This window comes from Vigna radiata, unplaced genomic scaffold, assembly GCF_000741045.1.
Source record: "Vigna radiata var. radiata cultivar VC1973A unplaced genomic scaffold, Vradiata_ver6 scaffold_100, whole genome shotgun sequence".
Lineage (NCBI taxonomy): Eukaryota > Viridiplantae > Streptophyta > Magnoliopsida > Fabales > Fabaceae > Vigna > Vigna radiata.
This window is the reverse complement of record NW_014544133.1, coordinates 1,266,401-1,288,863: the sequence shown is the minus strand read 5'-3', so window position 1 is coordinate 1,288,863 and position 22,463 is coordinate 1,266,401. Positions and strand designations below refer to the sequence as shown.

The 22,463-nt window shown below is 33.6% G+C and overlaps 1 protein-coding gene across 1 annotated transcript; it reads left to right on the top strand.

Annotated features, from left to right (window-relative positions):
- The first annotated feature begins 8,810 nt into the window (after nucleotides 1–8,810).
- On the top strand, nucleotides 8,811–14,041 carry LOC106755333 (protein argonaute 7). The gene is made up of 3 exons (XM_014637476.2): nucleotides 8,811–9,299; nucleotides 11,001–12,237; nucleotides 12,402–14,041. Exons 1-3 carry the CDS (start codon nucleotides 9,023–9,025, stop codon nucleotides 13,858–13,860), a joined length of 2,973 nt encoding a protein of 990 aa, XP_014492962.1. The 5' UTR covers nucleotides 8,811–9,022; the 3' UTR covers nucleotides 13,861–14,041.
- The last annotated feature ends 8,422 nt before the right edge of the window (nucleotides 14,042–22,463 follow it).

The window sequence follows — 22,463 nt, the reverse complement described above, 5'->3', positions numbered from 1 at the left end:
TTTGTTGTCAATATATTCATGCCAAGTTCAAAAGTCTCGTTCAAAAATCTCTTGAGATTTAAACTGAAGTTTCAATGCATGTCAACTTTATTTAACATAAATATGTTGACTTTGACTTAACTTTCTATCAAGTATGATATTCACTTTTATCATTCTTAGAAGTAAAAAACTTTGCAACCTAGGGAGATAAGTATTGTTAGTTATAAGAGGAGTTGTGTAAAGAAGAGAAGAACAATTAATATTGCATGAAACACATTCAATGCTTATTTACATAACTAGTAGAGAAAGTCTAACCATTGTATATGTAACAAACGCTCCAGTGAGCAAAAATAAAGATCTTTTGATCACTCCAACATTGTATTTGTTTAAGCCATGCCAAAAGAATACTCAGTTAAGCCAAAAGTGACTTGTGAAAAGAATACTTAAATGAGGTCAATCAAGAATGACTTGTTAAAAGAATACTTTCTTAGACTTCGTGATAATATATGTAATGACAAGAAAAATTGTAAATAAGAAAATGAAAAGCAATGGTGTGGAGTGCAAGGTGTGATGTCTAATGCGTATATTCATCACAATCTTTTGCAAAATGTGTCTTTATGTAACCCTTAAATGAAATCTTTATGGCTCTAAATTAGCTAAAAATTAATTGTGAAAAAATTGCATTATTAGGGGCATATCTTCATCTTTTTGGCATGAGATGCTTTATATGGAACTTATGATATTATTTTTAAAATGTTTTGGCCTCTTTTATGTTCAAGGAAAAAAATTAAGAAATATTCCAGATACGATTACCAATTATAATTTATCACAATTGTTTCTTCTCATATTAGACTATGCACACTTTCTAAATAAGATCATTAAATTCAAATGAATAAATTAGGTACACTATGCAACTTCAATATTTCCTCAACTGCATAAAACATATGTTAGAATGTTCAAACATATATGCATTCAAACATATAAGTCACTTGGTATCCAAACTCAACACATATATGATTCATTAGACCATCTAGTAAAAGTTAATATATAAGATTGTCTGGTGAGACTCATCCAACTAAATTGTTTAGTATTTATTAGGACTTAAAAACTGATTTTTATCAATGATTTTAGTAGAAGTTGAATTGACTCCAATTGAGAAAATTCCAATTAAAACAATGGATTTAATCTCAATTGTAATTCAAGAAAACTAATATTAAATGGTCTAAAAATGAATGAAACTATGATGACTTACATAAATTATGCAAGTGAAAAAATATGAAAATTTTAAAGCACAATTCAACCATATCTTGTGTTATTTCATGTTTTCACATAAAGAATACTTTACTTCAAAGGGCTTTTTTATAGCTTGGTCACGAGCCTCTAATGCTTGTTCTTATGTCCATGGTTGTTCTAAGTTGCATCTCATAATACTGATAGAAAGCTTAATTAGTTAGTTGAGAATTGAAAATAACCAAGAAAGTTGGCAAGATAACTATGAAGACATTGAGTTAGAGAAATAAATATTTAAATTAAGTTAGTGAAAATGCAAATGAAATTCTTTTTTATTAAAAAAACACTGATATTTAAATTAAGGTATAATACAACCAAAACTATATTTAAATTTATTATAGATATTTTTGAAGCTTAAGGAACTAGTTTGATTAAAAAAACACTTTAATACATGATATTTGACATTTTACGCTTAAAATAAATTATAACTAATTCTTGAAAATCTAACTGGTCAGTGAATCAAAGAAAATATTTGACATAAATTAATATACAATTGTAAGAAATTAAGTTGTTAGGAAAAACATAAATGAACATTAATGGATCATGTTATACAATGAATAATTCAAAATAAATTGTTCTATGATGATATTTACCATTTTTTGTTATCAGTTAGATGATAATATAACAGGTAATCTCATGAATATTTATTTATTTAAAATTTAAAAAGAAAAATAAATTCAAATAAACTTTTAGAATCAGTTATCATTTTTCTGAGCTGTTTGGACTAGTGACTTTATCTAATCTATATCTTGTTCCAATTGATGAAACTGGACACTATAATATCATTCTTAAAATAATGAAGAGATAAAATTTAACAAATAAGTTAAAAAAGGTGTAAAGACTCATATCTTATTTATTTTTGCATATTCAATAAATATTAAAAAACTTTCATCCTTGTTTTTTTAAGTAATAAATATATTTATCTTTATAGTTATCCAAATATTTATTAAATAACTTTTTATAAAAAAAAATTAATATCTGTTTTTTTTTTCAATTTAATGCTTAATAATAATGAAAAAAATTATAATAATTATATAACTTTAGAGTACAAAGTAAATTAAAGACTTCTAATAATTTAAAACGAAGCAAATATATATATATATATATATATATATATATATATATATATATATATATATATCCACACCCATAAAAAAAATTAAATATTACTATACTTATAACTTATGAATTTGAGTATTTCATGTCGACATTAGAACAAGTTTGAGAATACCCACAATGAATAACTGTACTTATGGAGTTTCTCACTCAAAATATACTTTTAAACAAGAAATGATTTATTTTAAGTTTAATATTTCAATACTGGTTATTTTAGATTTCCTTATACATATTGGTTATATAAATTATTTTAAGAAAATAAAGTGTAATAATATAAAAAACTGAACTTGAACATAATAAATAAACCAAATTATATGTGGACCACTATCAGCAATCCATGTTTGATTCGACCCATAAGAGTTTAAGAAATAGACCTACCAAACCCGAATTATAAGGCCCTTGTTCTTCGGAGTTAGATGTTTTAAAAAATATATATATATAATTACTTTATTAGTGATGATGAGTAAATTCAAAAGGATTAGTGATGGTGACAGAAGGTTGCCGAAAGGTAAACTAAATCTACTTTGAAAGATAGTTGAAAAAGTAGAAAAAATGCATTATAAGTGAAGCAAAAGTCTTCTTTATAGATGCATAAGCCCATTTCACCTCCTTCAGATGTCTTGTTTAGTTCATGTTAGATCATTTTTGCTAATTTAGAATAAGTTTAAACATTCACAAACTTCTTATTTATGATAACTTTTATCAGATAGTTCCTCACTTATTTTTTGTCTTAAATTTCTACTTTTAAAAAATAGAAGCAAATATAAGTTTCGTACTAATATTGTTAAAGAGAATGTCACGTATTAGTTTGTGATTTTTTTGAATTTTTTAAATATTTTTTATTTATTTTATATTTTTTAAATAAAAAAATTACTATGTGTTTATGTCACGTAACAATGATAATGTGACGTGGCATTGATAGTACCACCTGTCATTTTTAGGCCACTTGCATGAGTCTTAATTTTATTTTTATATTTTTATTTTGTCTCAATTTGATTTTTATATTTTTATTTTATCTTAATTAAGTCTTTTTTGTAATTAAAGAATTTTGATCTTCTCCAAATTGAAACAAAATTTAATTTATATATAAATTTTTACAAATATTTTTATTAAAATTGATATTTTTATTTAATATTTTTAACAAGATTAAGTTTATTTATATTTATATTTAACTAATTATAAATGTTAATTAATGACAGAATTTCGTTTTCTTGAAATAAAAAATTGGAAAAAATTTCATGAAAATTCTAATAAATGTGAAAGATCAAAGGAAGAAGAAACTATCTTTAATTACTACTTTAACAAAAATTCTCCAAATTATTATTTTAAAAAGTGAAATTGGAGAAAATTTTGTAAAATTAATGTCATTATTTTTTAAAGAACATAATTAAAATTTATATAATTAACTAAATATAAATATAATTAAACTTAATCTTTTTAAAAATATTTAATAAAAATGTTTGTAAAGAATTATATACAAATTAAATTTTGTTTAAATTTGGATAGGGACAAAATTGTTTAATTAAAAAAAATTAGGACTAAATTGAAACGATATAAAAATAAATAGACTAAATTGAGACAAAAAATATAGGGACCAAATTGACACTAATGTAATAACACGTGGTACTGTTTAGGTCATGTCACACTGTCATTGTTGCGTGGCCCAATATTAACTTGACACGTGACAATTTCTTTTAAAAAATTAAAATAATTTAAAATATTAAAAAAAAAAACATGACATACTCTTTTAAAGTATTAGTACAAAACTAAGAATAAAGATCTAATGACTTCAATTTTTTAAAAGTAGGAACTCAATCAAAACAAAAAAAATAAGTGATTAACCTATTTAAAAAAAGTCATGAAAAGGATTTTTCTAAACGATTAAAGCTTTTGAATATTTATAAGGCTTAGTCCTTAGATAATGTGTGTAATTACATAAATAACTAAGCATGTGATCTTGAACTTGACATAGATGAGACCTAAGTTAAAGCATTCTTATGCTTTTATTATTTTCTAACAAAAGAAATTAATCCAAGTATCTACATTTTTGCATAGAGGGAAGATAAAGAAATGTCTAATACTTTATACTTCAAAGTATGAGAGTCTTCTTCTTTTTAACTTGTTTTTTCTTCCATCCTTCTAGCCATAATCCATGTTAGTGGTCCAATAAGAGATGCTCCAAATGGTCATCTATCATATATATTGTGTTAATTGAATTCATTTTCTTAATGATATAACTTGCACTAAATAAAATTAAGTGTTATAAATATAAAACTAATGGTGGTGTTCGCCTCCTACTTTATTTGCCTTAATATGGTATAAGAGTATAAGTAATTTAATGGTTATCATGAGTCTTTATTTTCTAAAATATATTAAAATTGACCTAAGTTATATCTTTTCATGTCCAACTGATTCTTGCATGAAGGATGTGTTGCAAACATAAAATAAATCAAATCAGTTATTTCCCTTTGAAAGTCTTATCAAAAACTCATTAGAATAATTCTCTAATGTACTTTAAAGTAATAGATTGTTAATTACACTAATTAGCATAGAATTGTTTAATATTATCCCTTATTAATTCAATGAATTTAGCCAAAAGGGTGTTAAAGAGGATTTGTGATTGAAGCATGAGTATGGTAAGAATGAGCAAATGATGGCTAGAAAAGAGAGTTTCCATATGCTTCTTCTTCATTTGATGTATACCAAAGGGGATTAATTGGTGGGGTCAAAGGAGGAAGAGTAACATGATGATGAGGATGAACCATCATCAATTCAAAAACCCTAATTATTGTGAAGCTTGACTTTAGAGGCTAAAGGTTGGATCAGAAAATGCATCTCACCATAACCAACCAAACAACATCAATCAATGAACTTTTCAAATGAACTTTATGTTACAACTCTTGCCATTAATCAATGGAAAATCTACAAGGATATAAAAACAAATATACAAAATTTTTAGAGAAATCACCTACACAAAATACAATAAAATTAAAACAATTTTTTTATATATATTAAAAAAAATCCCAAAATCCCTTCAAACCATGAGAAGCTCGGTCAATATTAATTATAAATTGAAAATATTTATTTATTATAAATTTTAATCACACAAAATATTTATTGTGTATACTTCATAGACTAAAATATTAGCCATATCAAACTAAAAATAAACCATTTAGAAAGAAAAAATATAACACGAAATACACACACATTAATATTTTCTATAAATCATAATAACATTAAAAAGTATGATCGACTTGAATAAGAGTAAATTGGATTCTTTTTACATTTTTGAATTTTTTTTGAAAATTAAAAAAAAAAACTTTTATGAATCAGTTTTGACAAGGAAACCGTATCATATATATATATTTCAACTTTTGTGTATTAAATTTTTCCAATGATCTATGAGAATAATTTTCTCTTTCTTCAGTTATTAAATAACTATCATTTGACTCAAAACATCTTTAGATAGTATTGGTTTTTATAAAATAAAATATTTTATTTATATGAAATGATAAGTTGTAATAAAAATAAAAATAGTATAAAAAAGGGAAGGGTGTAGGGTAGATATTGATGAAAGGCAACATGATAACATAAGAAGGGAGCAACAAGCGATGGGGTAGACCTTCTTGAAGACACACTACGTAGTACCATACACTCTTCTTTCTCCTAAGATCTTCAAAATGACAAGGACAATAATCAATGTCCAAACAACACAACACTACACTTAAGTGAACTACTCATTATGCTACACGACAACAAATCAAATTAAAGTAGGGTCAAATGGAATATTGAAGGGATATATCAAGGACAACTTCTTACTCCATACATCTAATTTCAATCATAATCTTTAATTATACATGTATAAATTTAGGATTAAATTATGATTTATCCACCATTTTATATATGTCAAATGAGAGTTTGATAAATTACTAAACAAAGATATATAAATACTTCTTTCAAAATTTTACATTTCCTATTATTATTTTTCTTCTAATGAATCACCAAAATAATTATTGCTGCAAGAATCATTTTAACGGATATAACATCATGAGTGCACCATGGTTTTGATATAACATCACCAAAAAGCTAATAGCCAACTATAATTTAAAATGTGTTTATTGCATTCATCATTTCAATTTTATTTTATTCCAACCAACGGCTTCTATTCTGTCAAATTGATTAACACTTAAACAAACAAATACTAAGGCACCAATACCAACGTAAAGGGTTGTTTTAAAATATTAAATTCTACTATCAGTTTTATTTTACTCATTCATTGGAATAATTATTTCTTTATATTTTCTTGGTCCAAACCATAATTAATGTCTGCCTCCTAGACTTATAAAATATAGTACCAAATTGTTTGGTTTGGTCTTTAGGGTCAACACTATGATATATATTATATTATCTACTTCATATAAATATATATATGCCTCCCAAGATTCTTATAATCTTTATGACCTATAGTACGAAAAAATTACCACATTAAATTTTATATTTCTCGTTGCAATGGTGATAGTCATATGAAGAAATGAAGTGGTATGAATTATTGACATTGATGTTTGTACAATTGTCCCTCTTTGGAATCCATTTAGCGACAAAAAACACAATGGAAGTTTATGATTCCCTACACTCCTTTTCAAAGCAAAATTATGCACAATGAATTCAAACATGTCATAAGCAATGAACAAGAGGTGACAAGTAAAAACAAAAATCACCTCTCAATCACTTTTATGCCAATCTGGAAATATTTGTTCTTATCTCTCTCTCTCTCTGCACATACCATTTCTCTAAAATCTCATCAAATCTCCTATGAAATATAAAATATACACTCTTCAAATGAAATACACTTGAAGTTGATCTCATACATTAGACAACCATAATCAATACCTAGGTTTCTATTCTACCTGTCTGCATAGACTACCAAGAAACTTTCAAACTATAAATCAAGAATGTTGCTGCTTAAGAAATTTATGTCAGATTTCACTGGTTAGCTAGTCTTAGTGGCATTAAATAATTATATAGAAATAAACACCTTTGTAATCAGCAATGTTATTAAATTGCATCCCTATTACTGAAAATTTTTCATAGTTCCAAACTACGAAAGGAATCTTGTATGTGGTGTGGTGATTCTGGGAATTGGCAATAATAAGCACAGAAATATGGCAGACACAAAACCATGAAAAGGGTGTGATTCCTCATGCTGTATCTTTCATGGCAGGCATATCTCAAGTACATCAATAATAAATTAAAGTTTTTAAATTTCTTAGGTAAAGCAAGTGTAGTCTGATTCCACTTTTTACAACCATATCTTATATCCATATTCCATACACAATGTACAGAAGGTAGTAATAACTGTCACAGTTGAATCTGTAAATAAAGTCACCATACAAAATCACTTTTTAATTAATAAACATGCTTATAATAATTTATTTTAAGAGTTGACACAAAGTGAAAGTATAGGAATCATCACAAATTTAGGGTTGGCTAGAGATTAAAGTCTCTGATAACTTCCCTACTCAATTTAGTAAGTATCATTCTGCAACTTCTCAGTTCCCAGCATTATAAGTTATATTTTTTTACCCCTTTAGTTATTAATGAATAAAAAAATCAAATGGACCCAGTTAACAAAATGGCTGTGGAATGTAGGTTTTACTCTCATTGGTCCCCCACACAGTTAATGCTATATTATATAAATATTTTCACTTGATAACAACTTATTAAGCTCCATTTCACATGTCAAGGTTTCATATAATGTAAAGTTGATTTTGCCCTATGCAAACTCAGAGGGTAAGGGAAAAAGTCTAAGCATAAATGTCTGTGGTCAATTATTGTTAGCATGATTTTTAGAGATAAATTAAACATAGTTATATGGATAATTAAGCAAGAACCATATATAGTCTATATGGATATTAAACATAGTTATATGCTTTGGACCATTTACAAAATAAGACTGAATTGAACTCAAATATTGCCTAAGAACCTATAAAAGAATGAAGGAATCATTTCATTATGAAAGAATGAAAGTAGGGTATAATTAAATTGAGAGTTACATCAGTAAGTATGGACAAAATTATGGCAAAAAGATACTGTAAACAGCATTAAAGCCAATAGAGACTAGTGGAGTTATGTGGTATGCAATATTCAAACTAAACTTAATGCTCCACATACATAACATTGTCCCATCATCACATTCAACTTATGTTTGTCTCAACAGACCCACCTTATGAAGTGCATGAATGACCCTTTTACGTCCCACCACCACTGATCATGTACACTAAAGATGAGGCAAATGAAAGGATTTTAAATTAGATTAAAATGAACTTAGGAAGAGATAAGCATGACATAGTAATAGTTTATGATCTTTGTTGACAGTTTTTTTAGTTCTAATAAATCTTCTTTCCATTGCTATACAATGAATCTAAACACATCAAGGGGAATTGAATGAAAAGGAACAGAAAATGATATATAGGGTATGTCTAGGCCTGATGTTCTAAACAGAACATTGCTTGCTTCTGTGATCCGATGTTCAAACCTGTGCTCAAAACTCCAAAACCAGACAAAACCCATCTTCTTATAAACTCTCTCTCATAGCTTTATTACTTCATTTCCTTTCTTTTATTCTCTTGACCAAATCATGGAAGAGGTAGAGGAGTGCACCAATGCTAACCAAAAATTCAACACCAGAAGAATGAACTTCAGGAATGGAATCAACTCTCATGAGCACCACCGTTACCACCACCACCATCATCATCACTTTCAACACCATTATCATCTGCAACAACTTCCTTTGACTCCACCCTTCCCTCAAAATCAGATCGTTAAATCAAAAACCCATTTTCACAAACCTCCATGCAAACTCAGTAGCTCCCCCTCCTCGTGTTACAAGCTCGCTCCACCACCACTCGCTCCTGGTAAGCACTAGCATTGTTCCCTCCCTTTCAAACTAACCCTTTTGTTTGCATTCTTGTTTTGTTAATTCACTAGTCAAAACATTGTTCTTTTGGCCAGCTTGCTTGGTTTTCTTGAAAACAAAAAAAAAGCAATTTTCCTTCAATTTCTGACAAAGGAAAAACACCACCATGGCAATACCATGAAGAAAACATTTCTGCCTAGTTCTTTTCTATGTTATGCGTATATTTTCGAAACATCTCATTTGGGGTTGAAATTCATATATTGGTATATTTCTAGAGTTCAATCACGAAGGGTTTGGTTAATATTTTCCATTAGTTTGATGGTTTTCATGTGAAAATATAAGGTCTTGCCGGGGAAAACAAACTTCACATATCAGTGTGCGACTTGCTGCAATCAATGAGTTATGTTTCAATGTTGATTTGGTCAAAAGTAGTACTCCACTGTATTCTGTTTTATCAAACAGTTAAACAGTTGTGGGAAATCATGTTCAACTCTTTTCTCTCTATAGTATTTCACGATTGAATTTTATTACTACACATCTTCTTCGTTAATATTCATCTCTGTAAGCTAGCGATATTGAAAGCCTTCCTTCTTTTTCCCTTTTTTGGTGCCAGTAAGTTGTTGGAAGGCAGTGTTAGCATATTCTGAGGTATGGTGGATTTTCCTATTCACTATGTTGTCCCAGATCATGTGTGATCCTTTTACTTTTTTTTTTTTTTCTGTTGAGTATGTCAGGTTTTTATATAAAAAAAAAAAGTGCAAGGATTGTTCCAGTTTTAGTGAATTTTGGGGATAACTTGTTTCTTAAACAAATCATAAATTAATTACAGAATTTCTTATAGCAATTAAAATTGATTTCTTGCTGTAAACAAATTTGGGTCCCAACAAATTTAAAAGTTAATGTAATTTATAAACATAATATATCTCTCCATGCATGACTTTAGGAGTTTTGCCAACTTAGTTAACATGATTAAAATCGTGCTCATCCACAACTTCTTTGCATCATGTTTTCCAAACCAAAATAGTCTTCTCTGTGTTGACTGTTCAATTTGAAGTCGTGTGCATGGAATACAGTTTAAGTGTTCGTGCCAAGTACAACTTATTTAAAACCGGTAGAATTTTCAAAATCTCGCAATTATGATAAATTTAGTGTAAAATTACACAATTTTGATAAGAAAAAAAAAGACACACTTCTCTCCTGTTTATATATGTGCATATGGGTATATAATTCTACGAATAACAGTATCACAAGACACTTTTATATTTATTTAATACAGAATATTAGGATAAAATTATTATAAAAATATAAACTTTTATATTTATTTTTAAGAAAAATAAAAAGTAAGGAACAAATAGTATACTATTTTGAAAGAGTGAACATTTCTTAGAAAAATAAATCTATTGTGTTTATGTAGAAAAAATGAATTTTAAAGTGGAAACAAAGAAATATCCAATAAGCCTAAAGACTTAGTAACTTGAGCTTACCATACTGTGCGGTTGGAAAGGAACTGGACACGAGGAAGGAATTCTGATAAAAAATATTTTTTGGTTCAAAAGTTTAAAAGGGCCAGAGTTTTGTCTGTGTCTAAAAATGGAAGGATTTATTTCTCCTTTACCTCTTCCTCTCCTTTGAACTAATCCATTGGCTGCAAAATAAATTGGAAAAATGATGAACCATGTTGTTTGTTACACTGACTCAGCTCGAAAGGAAGTTGAGCAGCAAACAAAGACATCCCTGAAAGGAGATGATGGGAAGAAAGTAATTCCAGAAAGGAAGGCACAGTCAGTGATCGTTGCAAAGAGGCCTGACTCTGGTGGCCAAGAAGGCACTGTCATCTCTCTTCTTGCCAACCACTTTTTGGTACAATTTGATCCATCACAGAAGATATATCATTACAATGTTGAAATAACTCCCCATCCCTCCAAGGATATTGCCAGAGAAATCAAGCACAAGTTGGTAAATAACAATTCTCCTGTCCTCTCAGGTGCTATTCCAGCATATGATGGCAGAAAGAATCTTTACAGTCCAGTTCAGTTCCAAAATGATAAGCTAGAGTTCTACATAAGTCTTCCAATCCCCACTACCAACCTTCCATCACCTTATGGAGAAATCTCTCACTTTAATGACAAGCATCAAAAGCTTAAACTTTTCAGGATAAATATCAAGTTGGTCTCCAAAATCAATGGAAAGGAGTTGAATAACTACTTGAGCAAAGAGGGTGATGACTGGATTCCACTTCCACAGGATTATCTGCATGGTTTGGATGTAGTTCTTAGAGAGAGCCCTACTGAGAAATGCATTCCTGTTGGAAGGTCATTCTATTCGAGTTCAATGGGAAGAAGCAAAGACATTGGTGGAGGAGCTGTTGGACTGAGAGGCTTCTTTCAGAGTTTAAGACCAACACAACAAGGACTGGCTCTCAATGTGGATTTCTCAGTAACTGCTTTTCATGAGAGCATAGGAATCATTTCATACCTGCAGAAACGTCTTGAGTTCCTTCGAGACCTTTCTCAAAGGAAGACTGCTCAATTAACTGCAGAAGAGAGGAAGGAAGTTGAGAAGGCATTGAAGAACATCAGGGTCTTTGTTTGCCATAGGGAAACTGTTCAGAGATACCGTGTCTGTGGCTTAACTGAGGAGGCTACCGAAAACCTTTGGTTTTCTGACAGAGATGGCAAGAATCTGAGGCTGCTCGATTACTTTAAAGATCACTATAACTATGACATACAATTCAGAAAATTACCATGTTTGCAAATTAGTAGGAGTAAACCTTGTTATCTTCCTATGGAGCTTTGTGTGATCTGTGAAGGCCAGAAGTTCCTCGGAAAACTCACTGATGATCAAACGGCAAGAATACTCAAGATGGGCTGCCAAAGACCGGGAGAACGAAAAAGCATTATTGAAGGAGTCATGAGAGGAAATGTTGGGCCTACCAGGTAGTTTAATTACATGTTAATATAGTACACCATGTTTTCTTGTTCAATAGATATTATTTATGGTTCTTATGTACTTTCTATGGATGCTTTGGTTGTTTATTATGAAATATTAATAATTTTTTTGTATTGATTTATAATGTCTAAATATGTAATCTTTTTGGCAGTGGTGATCAGGAAAAAGAATTCAAGCTCCAAGTGTCAAGAGAAATGACGGAGTTGACTGGCAGAATTCTTTTCCCTCCCAAACTAAAGCTTGGAGATGGAGGTCATGTGAGAAACTTGACTCCTTCGCGTCATGACNGGCAATGGAACCTTCTTGATGGCCATGTCTCNGAAGGAACTACTATTGAGAGGTGGGCACTGATTAGTTTTGGGGGCACACCTGAGCAGAAGTCCAATGTCCCCAGATTCATAAACCAGTTATCTCAAAGGTGTGAGCAATTGGGCATTTTTCTCAACAAGNACACAGTTATTAGTCCCCAGTTTGAATCAAGTCAGATTCTTAACAATGTCACCCTTTTGGAATCTAAGCTCAAGAGGATCCAAAGGATTGCCTCAAACAATCTCCAGCTTCTTATTTGCATAATGGAGAGAAAACACAAAGGGTATGCAGACTTGAAACGAATTGCCGAGACCAGTGTTGGTGTTGTGAGCCAATGCTGCCTGTACCCCAATCTCAGCAAGTTGAGTTCACAATTTTTGGCTAATTTGGCCCTCAAAATCAACGCAAAAGTTGGTGGTTGCACGGTTGCTTTGTACAACTCATTGCCTTCACAGTTACCACGTCTCTTTCATATTGATGAGCCAGTGATATTCATGGGTGCNGATGTGACACATCCTCACCCTCTTGATGATTTCAGTCCATCTGTTGCTGCTGTTGTCGGTAGCATGAATTGGCCGACAGCAAACAAATACATTTCAAGAATAAGGTCTCAAACACACAGACAAGAAATCATTCAGGATCTTGGTGCAATGGTGGGGGAACTGCTCGATGATTTTTATCAGGAGGTAGAGAAACTCCCCAGCAGAATTATTTTCTTCAGAGATGGGGTCAGTGAAACTCAGTTTTACAAAGTGTTGGAAGACGAACTTCAGTCAATTAGGTGTGCATGCACAAGGTTTCCAGGTTACACACCTTCCATTACTTTTGCAGTTGTGCAAAAGAGGCATCACACAAGGTTGTTTCCCCTTGAAACTTACCAGTCTTCAACGCAGAACCATTTTCTATATGAAAACATTCCTCCAGGGACTGTGGTTGATTCAGTGATCACTCATCCAAATGAATTTGATTTCTACCTTTGTAGCCATTGGGGTGTGAAAGGAACAAGTAGGCCAACTCACTACCATGTCTTGTGGGATGAAAACCAGTTTACTTCTGATGAACTGCAGAAACTGGTTTACAACTTGTGCTACACTTTTGTCAGGTGCACCAAGCCAATTTCTTTGGTGCCTCCAGCATACTACGCCCATTTAGCTGCATACAGAGGCAGACTCTACCTTCAGAGATCAGAGTCCTTAGGTTTGTTCAGAAGTACATCTACTCTATCCAGAGCTGCTCCTCCAAAGACAGCACCTCTACCTAAACTCAGTGAAAACATAAAAAAACTCATGTTCTACTGCTAGTGATAACTCTTCGCCAATGCCATTCCATTTCTAGATAGTTTATTTAAATGACATGTAATCAGTTGATATAGCATGTGCAGGATCAATATCAGTGCTGCATAAAAAAATTGAAGATCTGTAAGATTTGCATTTTGTCTAATTAAAAAGTTCTCCGCACAAAGGCCAAAGTGCAGGCTGATTACAAGGCTTTTCTGACTGTATTTTTCAGTTCTAATTAAACTAAGATATTCATAAATATATTAGTATGATTTTATGATTCTTGTAAAGTTTCGTTACTTCTGAAGGTTTTAAGTTCAGTTCAGTTAGAATGGCCCTTGGATTCTACATACTACTTAAATGGTTTTTACATTTGCTTTCAAACATATTCACAAGTAAAAGCCATTTTATTGACTTATGAGCAAATGATTGCCACACCAGAAAATGCTTATCTTAATCTACAGGATCCATGTAATGTTTTTCTTACANAAAAATGTCAGAGGTTGATATGTTAGTATTTGTTCACAGCTTATTTCTCTTCCTTCAATCCACTCTTACCAGAATTCCTTTTTATATTCCTTGGTTCTGTGTAATATCCCTTTACAATGTTAAATTTAATGCATATTTTAGATGAATGCTAACAAATTCATATGTGAATAAACAACTGAATAGGCATAGAGAAAAAAATAGCTTCAACCTAAAGACAAAATGCTTCAGTTCCTCACAATCTATATTCTTCAATTTTCATGTATAGGTAGTTGTGCATCCAATCTGTGCATGCAGCTTTANCATGTTACCCTGACAAACGTGAACTACTGGTGGTACAAAAACTAGACTAATAGCACCTATTGATATAACTGTAAACATGACTTCATCTAGGCACAATAGTAAAGAAATGAAGTCAAGTCAAAGAAAACTAGAACATAAATGTTTTCATCTCTCATTTCTTCCACACAGTATATACATCTATCAAAAAGCTGCTAAACACTCTATTACATACAGATAATACATGTGATTAAGAAAGGTTGTATGGCATTAATGTAACAACTGGACCATTGTACATCTCTTTTCATATGATCTCTTTCTTCAACAATACACACTGAAAAAGTTGCTTAACCATTTGTCATGTAGTTAATAAAGGGGGTTAAAAAACACAGAAAATGGTGTAAATGAAAGAACTGGAGCATTTTTTTTTTGGCATGCAATGCAACCATGAGAGTGCATGTGGGAGAGTAAAGAATCCAAATTTGAAAGGAAAAGACAATGAAGTTTATGGGTATACTAAAAATCAGAGGTGTAAAAGACTGTTATTGGACCCACAGGGAATGGTACAGAAACTCAGTTACAGAATCACACTGCACAGCAAATGCCAGCAAAATTGCATTATTAGAGATGCAGAGACAGAGAAAGAGAGAGATGAAGAAACAAAACAAAAGCCAAGAAAAGAAGGGGTTTGAAAAGGAAGTAAAGTGAGTGTTTTGAAGTTCCCCTTTTGTCCCTTTAAGCTCTGTAACATATGGTTATTATATTCAACATTCACTTTCTCTTTCATTTTACTTTCATAAATTATTTCACAGTTTTCAACCATCATAGCTTCATAGTTTCGCTCAATATCTACCTTATAAAAGTCAATATTTTTAATTTGCCATACTATCTGTACTAATTTTCTTAGAGAATTCACAGACATATCTATTATGAAAATGAATTTCCATCTATGATTAGAAACAAAATAAGCATCACCCTTGTCTAAACTTTGTCCTAGATTCCTTTATTTTCATGAAATCATTTATTACCTTTGTCTTGTTTCATCTTATTTTTGCACTCATTAATCCCAACATAATAATTTTGGAGATTATACTATATTAGTTGTTTGTATATAGAAGATGTGAATTAAAAGTTTAAGGTTAAAAGCAAAGATGTTTTGTTTTTATGAGAGGAAGCATAGAGACATGCAGTGTGTCTTACTTTTGCATGTGGATGAGATGCTTTTCAGAACTGCACGTCCATGGCAAGGGAAGGGACAGAAAGACTGATAAATGAATATGGCTTCTGCAACTGATAGTGGCCTGCCCTTACTAAGATCCTACAACATACAACTTCACTCTCCCTTCATGGTCCCACTATAGTACACCTTAGATTCTTTAATTATGTTAACCTGTTTCCTTTTCTTTTCTTTTTCTTGTCTTTTTTTTTCTCATATATCAAATTCACCAATATTGTTTTGGTTTAAATCTTTTTTTGGTCCCTAAGTTATAAGCAGATGTTCAGTTTAGTCACTGTTTTTAAAAAGGACAATGATATTTTAACACCATTTTTTGACACTATTTTGACACTGCACACGTGTCAAGATGTGATTGGACGATTTCAAATTAAAAAAGTTGAGGCAGGGGTATATTTGGAAGAGAAAAACCAAAGTTTGTTTTTTAATTTGAAATCGTCCAACCACATTTTGACACGTGTGCAGTGTCAAAATGGTATCAAAAAATGGTGTTAAAATTTTATTTTCCTTTTAAAAATGTAAATCTTTGGTCCCTAAGTTATAAAAAATGTATCAAATGAGTCCCTTTTTTACTTGAAATATTGTTTTTGGTTGTTTCTTAACAACTGCTACATCTTTAGATTGTTTTGATTTGTTTCTTAATAATAACAACACTTTAGATTGCTCTTTGTATTTTGACCATGAACATCAAAAAAGGATTCATTTGATACATTTTTTATAACTTAGGAACCAAAGGTTTACATTTTTAAAAGCGGAGACTAAACTGAACATCCGCTCATAACTTAGGGACCAAAAAGAGGTTTAAACCTATTGTTTTCAATAGTAAGTTAGGTTTTTAAAATAGATAACGACATTCTCACTCCAAATTTTGACAATCTTTTAACTCCGACATGTGTTGACATGTGATTGGTTCATCTAGATAACTTAAAAAAAAAGGTGGAAATGGATGAAATTGGAGTTACAGGGATTTTCTTCTTCGTGGGTTATATTTTTTTGCATTCAAAAATTTCATTTCTGAGGTGGGAAAGAGCTTTTGGGACGTAGTTCATCGAGACACAAAACTATCGTTGTCGTTCAATGAATCTGCATTCGCAGCCGTTGATCAAACCTGCATTCGTCGCTTTTTGGGCCAAACCTACCACCATTTCGAAGCATCGTTGAAGGTTGAAATCATCATTGATGTGGGTTATTTAGCTTCTCGTTGTACATTTGGATTATCCTTTGTTTTTGTTTGGTGGGTTTGACTTGTTTTTCAATTTTTTTTTATCATTTTAGGGTTGTTATGTTTTTTGGGTGTTATTTTGATTTTGGACACCTTATTTGATTTATAGTAGGTGTGGTTGCAATTGAAGAAGTTGGTGAACAGAGTAAAATTTGTCATTGTAGGAAGAAGGTAGGTGGAGTTATATTATATTTTCAAAAAGTTTTGGTTTTTTTGTATTTAAATAGAAACCATATTTTTTGTATGTAGATAGTTTTTAGATATTCTTGTAAGACAAAGTTCATAGTTGGTTTGAACTAAAAGTTGAGTAGTGCATATAAGGGTTATAAAAGGGGTGAACGACATAGGGAGATGTCGGTCCAACAGTCGGTGATTCCTACACAAGAGCAAAGGGCAGACAATGTCCGAACGGTTCAGGCGGAGAATAGGGGCCAGGAGGCTACCAATGTCGCAACAATACCTGAAATTGTTAACCGACCAACTCAACCAACCATCCTTGATCTAGTAGTACGGCTCGATCGGGCACAAGGACTTCATCCCTTCACAGTAGCAGTTATGAGGGTCGTAATGCCCGAAAAAAAATTGTTCCCTACGATGGAAAAGTACAGCGGAAAAACCGACCCTGAAAAATATTCGCGATCCTTCGTGGATGCTATTTCTGCTTACTCATCGATGACATGGTCTGGTGTCGGGTTTTTTCTTTGTCTTTGAAAGGGGAAACTCTAGATTGGTTCCACTCTCTAGAGCCTGGAACGATTGATGGATTTGACACCCTACCCAGAACGGAGGGTCTAACGTACCTAGCCTTCGTGAAGATAAGGCAGGGAAGGAAGGAGACGTTGAAATATTTTATGGATCACTTCAACAGGACAGTACGCCAAGTGAAGGATGTGGGCAGAAAGTTTATTTTGAGTAGCTTAACAACTGCGTTGAAACCAGGCCTTTTCGTTGATAGCCTTTATGCCGAGCAGTCGCAAACGTTGGGAGAATTGCAGAACAGGGCAGCGAAGTTCATATGAATTGAAGAAATGACGGTTTTTCAGAAAGGCCAGAAGGAGGAAATAACGCAACCTGCATGCCCCAAATATGAACGAAAGGAGGGAAGGAGACAGTTCGGTATCGATGAAAAAAAGGGAGGTTTTGGGCACTATGAGGTCTCAAAGGGACACAAGTTTGCCAGTTACACACCGTTGAGTGCACCTAGGGCGAGGATACTAGAAGAAGCATTGCAAGTGGAACTACTGCCCCCAAAGCAGCAGCACACTCCTCCCAATGCCGATGGGAGAATGTATTGTCGATATCACCAGAATGTTAGCCACAACAATGAAGATTGCATTGCCCTCAGGGACAGAATTGAAGAACTGATAAGGGTCGATCTCCTTAAGAAGTATGTGTGGGGAGAGTCTCAAAGAAATCCCCCAGCAAGGGGAGGCCGCCTGAACAGTAAGGACGACCGGTGTAACAGGAGTCGAAGTAGGGAACGACCTTTGAGGGGTCATATCAATACAGTTTCAGGAGGCTTTGCAAAGGTGGTTCGACTTTGTTGGCCACCAAAAGGCACCTGAGGGGGTTGAGGAGTGTGATCAAAGTAGAGGTGGTAAAGCGATCAATGTTTGTGATCACCTTCTCGGATGAGGATTTTCACACCCTGGATCCAGAGCAGGATGACCTGATGGTCATAACTGCAATCATTGCCCAATACAGCGTGGGAAAGTTTCTCATTAACTAAGGTAGCTTAGTCAATATCTTATAATCGAAAACCTTTTAGCAGATGGACATGTCAGAGGACTTGATAGTACCCTATAATGAGCAGATTGTGGGATTTGCTGGGAAGCGAGAAGACACCCGAGGTTACCTGGATTTAAGGACGAGCTTGGGAGGAGAGTGGGGGCAAAGGAGTTGAAGGTTAGATTCTTGTTGGTGGAAGGGAACACGCCTTACAATGTGTTGATCGGAAGACCGTGCTTAAACTCTTTCAGGACAATAGTTTTAACCCCCCACCTAACCATGAAATACCCATCGGATAAAGGAGCCATTTGTACGGTCAAGGCCGACCAGAAGGTGGCAAAGGAGTGTTACATGGCAGGGCTAAAAGTAGAACCGTTGGTGCAAAGGTGCAAGACTCAGTGGTCGGAGGTAGCTATGGCAGATCTAGATCCATGAGTAGATATTGAGGATAGGATGGAGTCGTAGTGTGAAACAAGGTCGTTTGGTTTAGGAAAATCGATCGAGAAGGTAACTTCTTTGGGTACAAGTCTAATCGAGGAATAGGCCAAAGTCGTCGGCCGACAATTGAAGTTGAAGAATGATCTTTTCGCGTGGACATCATATAACATGCCCGGGATACATCCCAGCGTGATGCCGCACAACTTGGTTCTTTTTAAGGAAGCCCGTCCAGTAGCACAAAAGAAGAGGAGGTTGGACGAGGAAAAGCTCAGAACTGTGGATATGGAGGTTGAAAAAATGTTAGAAGCCCAGTTCATTCGGGAGGTCAAGTACACCACATGGCTTGCAAATGCTGTCATGGTTAAGAAGTCGAATGGTCAGTAGAGGATGTGCACTAACTTCACAGATTTAAACAAGGTGTGCCCCAAGGATGCATACCCTATTTCTAGTATTGACTGGCTGGTGAACGGAGCCTCAGGAAACTCAATACTCAGTTTTATGGACGCGTATTCCAGATACAACCAAATCCCGATGTACCATCCCGACAATGAAAAAATGGCATTCATCACAGAAAGGTCCAATTATTGTTATGAGGTCATGTCGTTCGACCTAAAGAACGTTGGGGCTACTTACCAACGCCTGATGGACAAGGTGTTCCACCAGCAGATAGGGAAAAACATTGAGGTTTATGTTGAAGATATGGTGGTGCGAAGTCGGTCGGTAAGAGAGCATGTCAAGGACCTGGCAGAAGTGTTCGGACAAGTACAAAGGTATGGGATGCGCTTGACTCCAACCAAGTGTACTTTTAGCGTGCCTGCTAGAAAATTTTTGGGCTTCATGTTGACCACTTTGGGAATTGAAGCCAATCTGGACAGGTGTAAAACAATGTTGGAGATGCTGAGCCCTCAAAACCTAAAGGAGGTGCAGTGCTTGGTGGGATGATTGATAGTCATGTCCTGATTTATTCCAAGACTTGTCGAATGCCTTAAGTCGATCCTCAAGATCATGAGAAAAAAATCATCATCCAAATGGGACAATGAGTGCGAGGGAGATTTTGATGAAGTTAGGAAAATACTAGTTAGTCTGTCAGTCATGGGGAAGCCTGACGAAGAACATGACTTGCAACTTTGACTGGCAGTCACGGAAACAACAGTTAGCACGACGTTGGTGCAGGAGGCCTCGGAACTGAAGCTTGTCTATTTCATAAGCAGGGTACTTAAGGATGTTGAAGTATGGTATAAACAGGTGGAAAAGGTTGCACTAACATTATTAATAGCCTTTCGCCGATTAAGACCTTACTTCTAAGGGCACCAGGTGGTTGTAAGAACCGATCACCCTATAGCAAAAATACTAAGAAAACTCGATTTGGCCGGTAGAATCGTGGGATGGTCGGTGGAGTTGTCGGAGTTCGGTTTACAGTTTAAGCCACAAGGATCGGTACGTGACCAACACTTGGCAAAATTTGTAGCAGAACTACTACAAGAAGAGGAAAACCCACCACAACTGTGGAGGCTCTTTGTTGATGGTTCAGTAGGTTGTTAAGACTTTGGAAAGTGTACCAAATCGTTCAAGTAATAAAACTGGTAAGACCAGGTATCGTTTTCCCAAGAGACTTGTGCAACACATGACAATTATTCCTTTTATAACTCAATTAGACATCAAAGTGCACAAAAACAACACAAGAAACTCTTTTTGGTATTTTATCAAACAGTTGGTGTGCAAGGAATTTAACATAGTGTATTTACAATTTGTCAAGACTAGAATTCATCTATTTCATTCTCATGCATTCACAAACATCTCAATTCCATCCAATAAGTATTCAATTTCAATTCTAGGTTCAATCATATTTCTCAATACTTCAAGAACCACAATTCATGTCATGGGTGATCAAGCCACAACAAGCATTAAGCATAAAAATCAAATACTAACATGAATTAGAAAAGCATATATCATTAACATCACAAAATACATAAGAATTCCATGTTTTACAACTAATCTCAACAAATAGGAAAAGCCCTCCATGGAGGAGAACTTAGGGTTCTACAAATTGAAGAGATAAGGAAGAAATTGGAACCAAAGAGAAGATGCAAAGCCTTTCCCAAGGTTCTTGGCAGCTACTCCATGCTCCATTTGCGCCTCCCCTTCGCATCTCCATCTCCAATTTGTGACCCATCTTTTTCCTCAACCCAAAAGGGGCAAAATCACCATTGAAGAAGCTTGAAGACCCAAGGAGGAGTGGGAGAGCTTCCCAACACCCCAAATAGCCTCCAAGGGCCTCTCCCAATCTCTCTAGGTGAAGAATGAAGTGTAGGAGGAGAAGAATACCCAAAAATCGCGAGAACCAAGTTTAAATAACCCATTTTTGACACATCAGCGGAAAGTCGCGCCCAGTGCCCCCTTCTGGGGCGCTCGGGCGCCATAAAAACACAAAACAACGAATCAAAGGGCGCCCAGCGCCCCCAAGGGCACCCAGGCGCCAAATCTGTAGAAAAACAGCAGCCAGGGGCGCCCAGCACCTTTCTGGGGGCGCCCAGGCGCCATATCTGCAGAAAATCAGCAGCCAGGGGCGCCCAGCCCGGACAACTTTGACAGCATTCTAAAATTCAGGCTCTTGCGCGATTTCGAAGGCGTCCAACATAGGTATTTGCTTCAAATTGATCTTTTAAGGTCCCAAAACATGTTCCCTTGAGTTCTTGAATGTTTTCCTCCACTAGAATTGCTTCCTATTCATTTATTTCACACACGCAAACGCAGAGATTAGAGGTAAAAACAAGCATATATTAAATAAAACACAAGAAAACTAGAAAACACACTAAACGTGAGGATAAAACAAGGTAAAAGCTATGAAGGAGTTGATTTTGCCACTAAAATGATGCTTAAATAATGGTAAGAATTAGCATTATCATAGGTACGAAGGGAAGCGAAGCTAGAATAGTGCCGGAGGGACCGAACGGGTTGGTGGTGGAGCAATCACTTTTCTTTCAATTTAAGATAAGTAACAACCAGGCGGAGTGATGAGTCGATATTTTCTTGAATTTACTTAGTTTATTGTGCTACAATTAATCAGGGAATTGTGCTTAATTTTTCGGTATTTTCCCGTTTTTCCTAAATATGCTTAATTTGACCGGAAATTCTAATTTTAATTAATTTGAATTTTCTGAGCTAATTATTTGCATTATTATTTGCAGGGAAAATTTTGGAGATATATTTTGGAGCATTAGGATGGAGACAAAATAAATC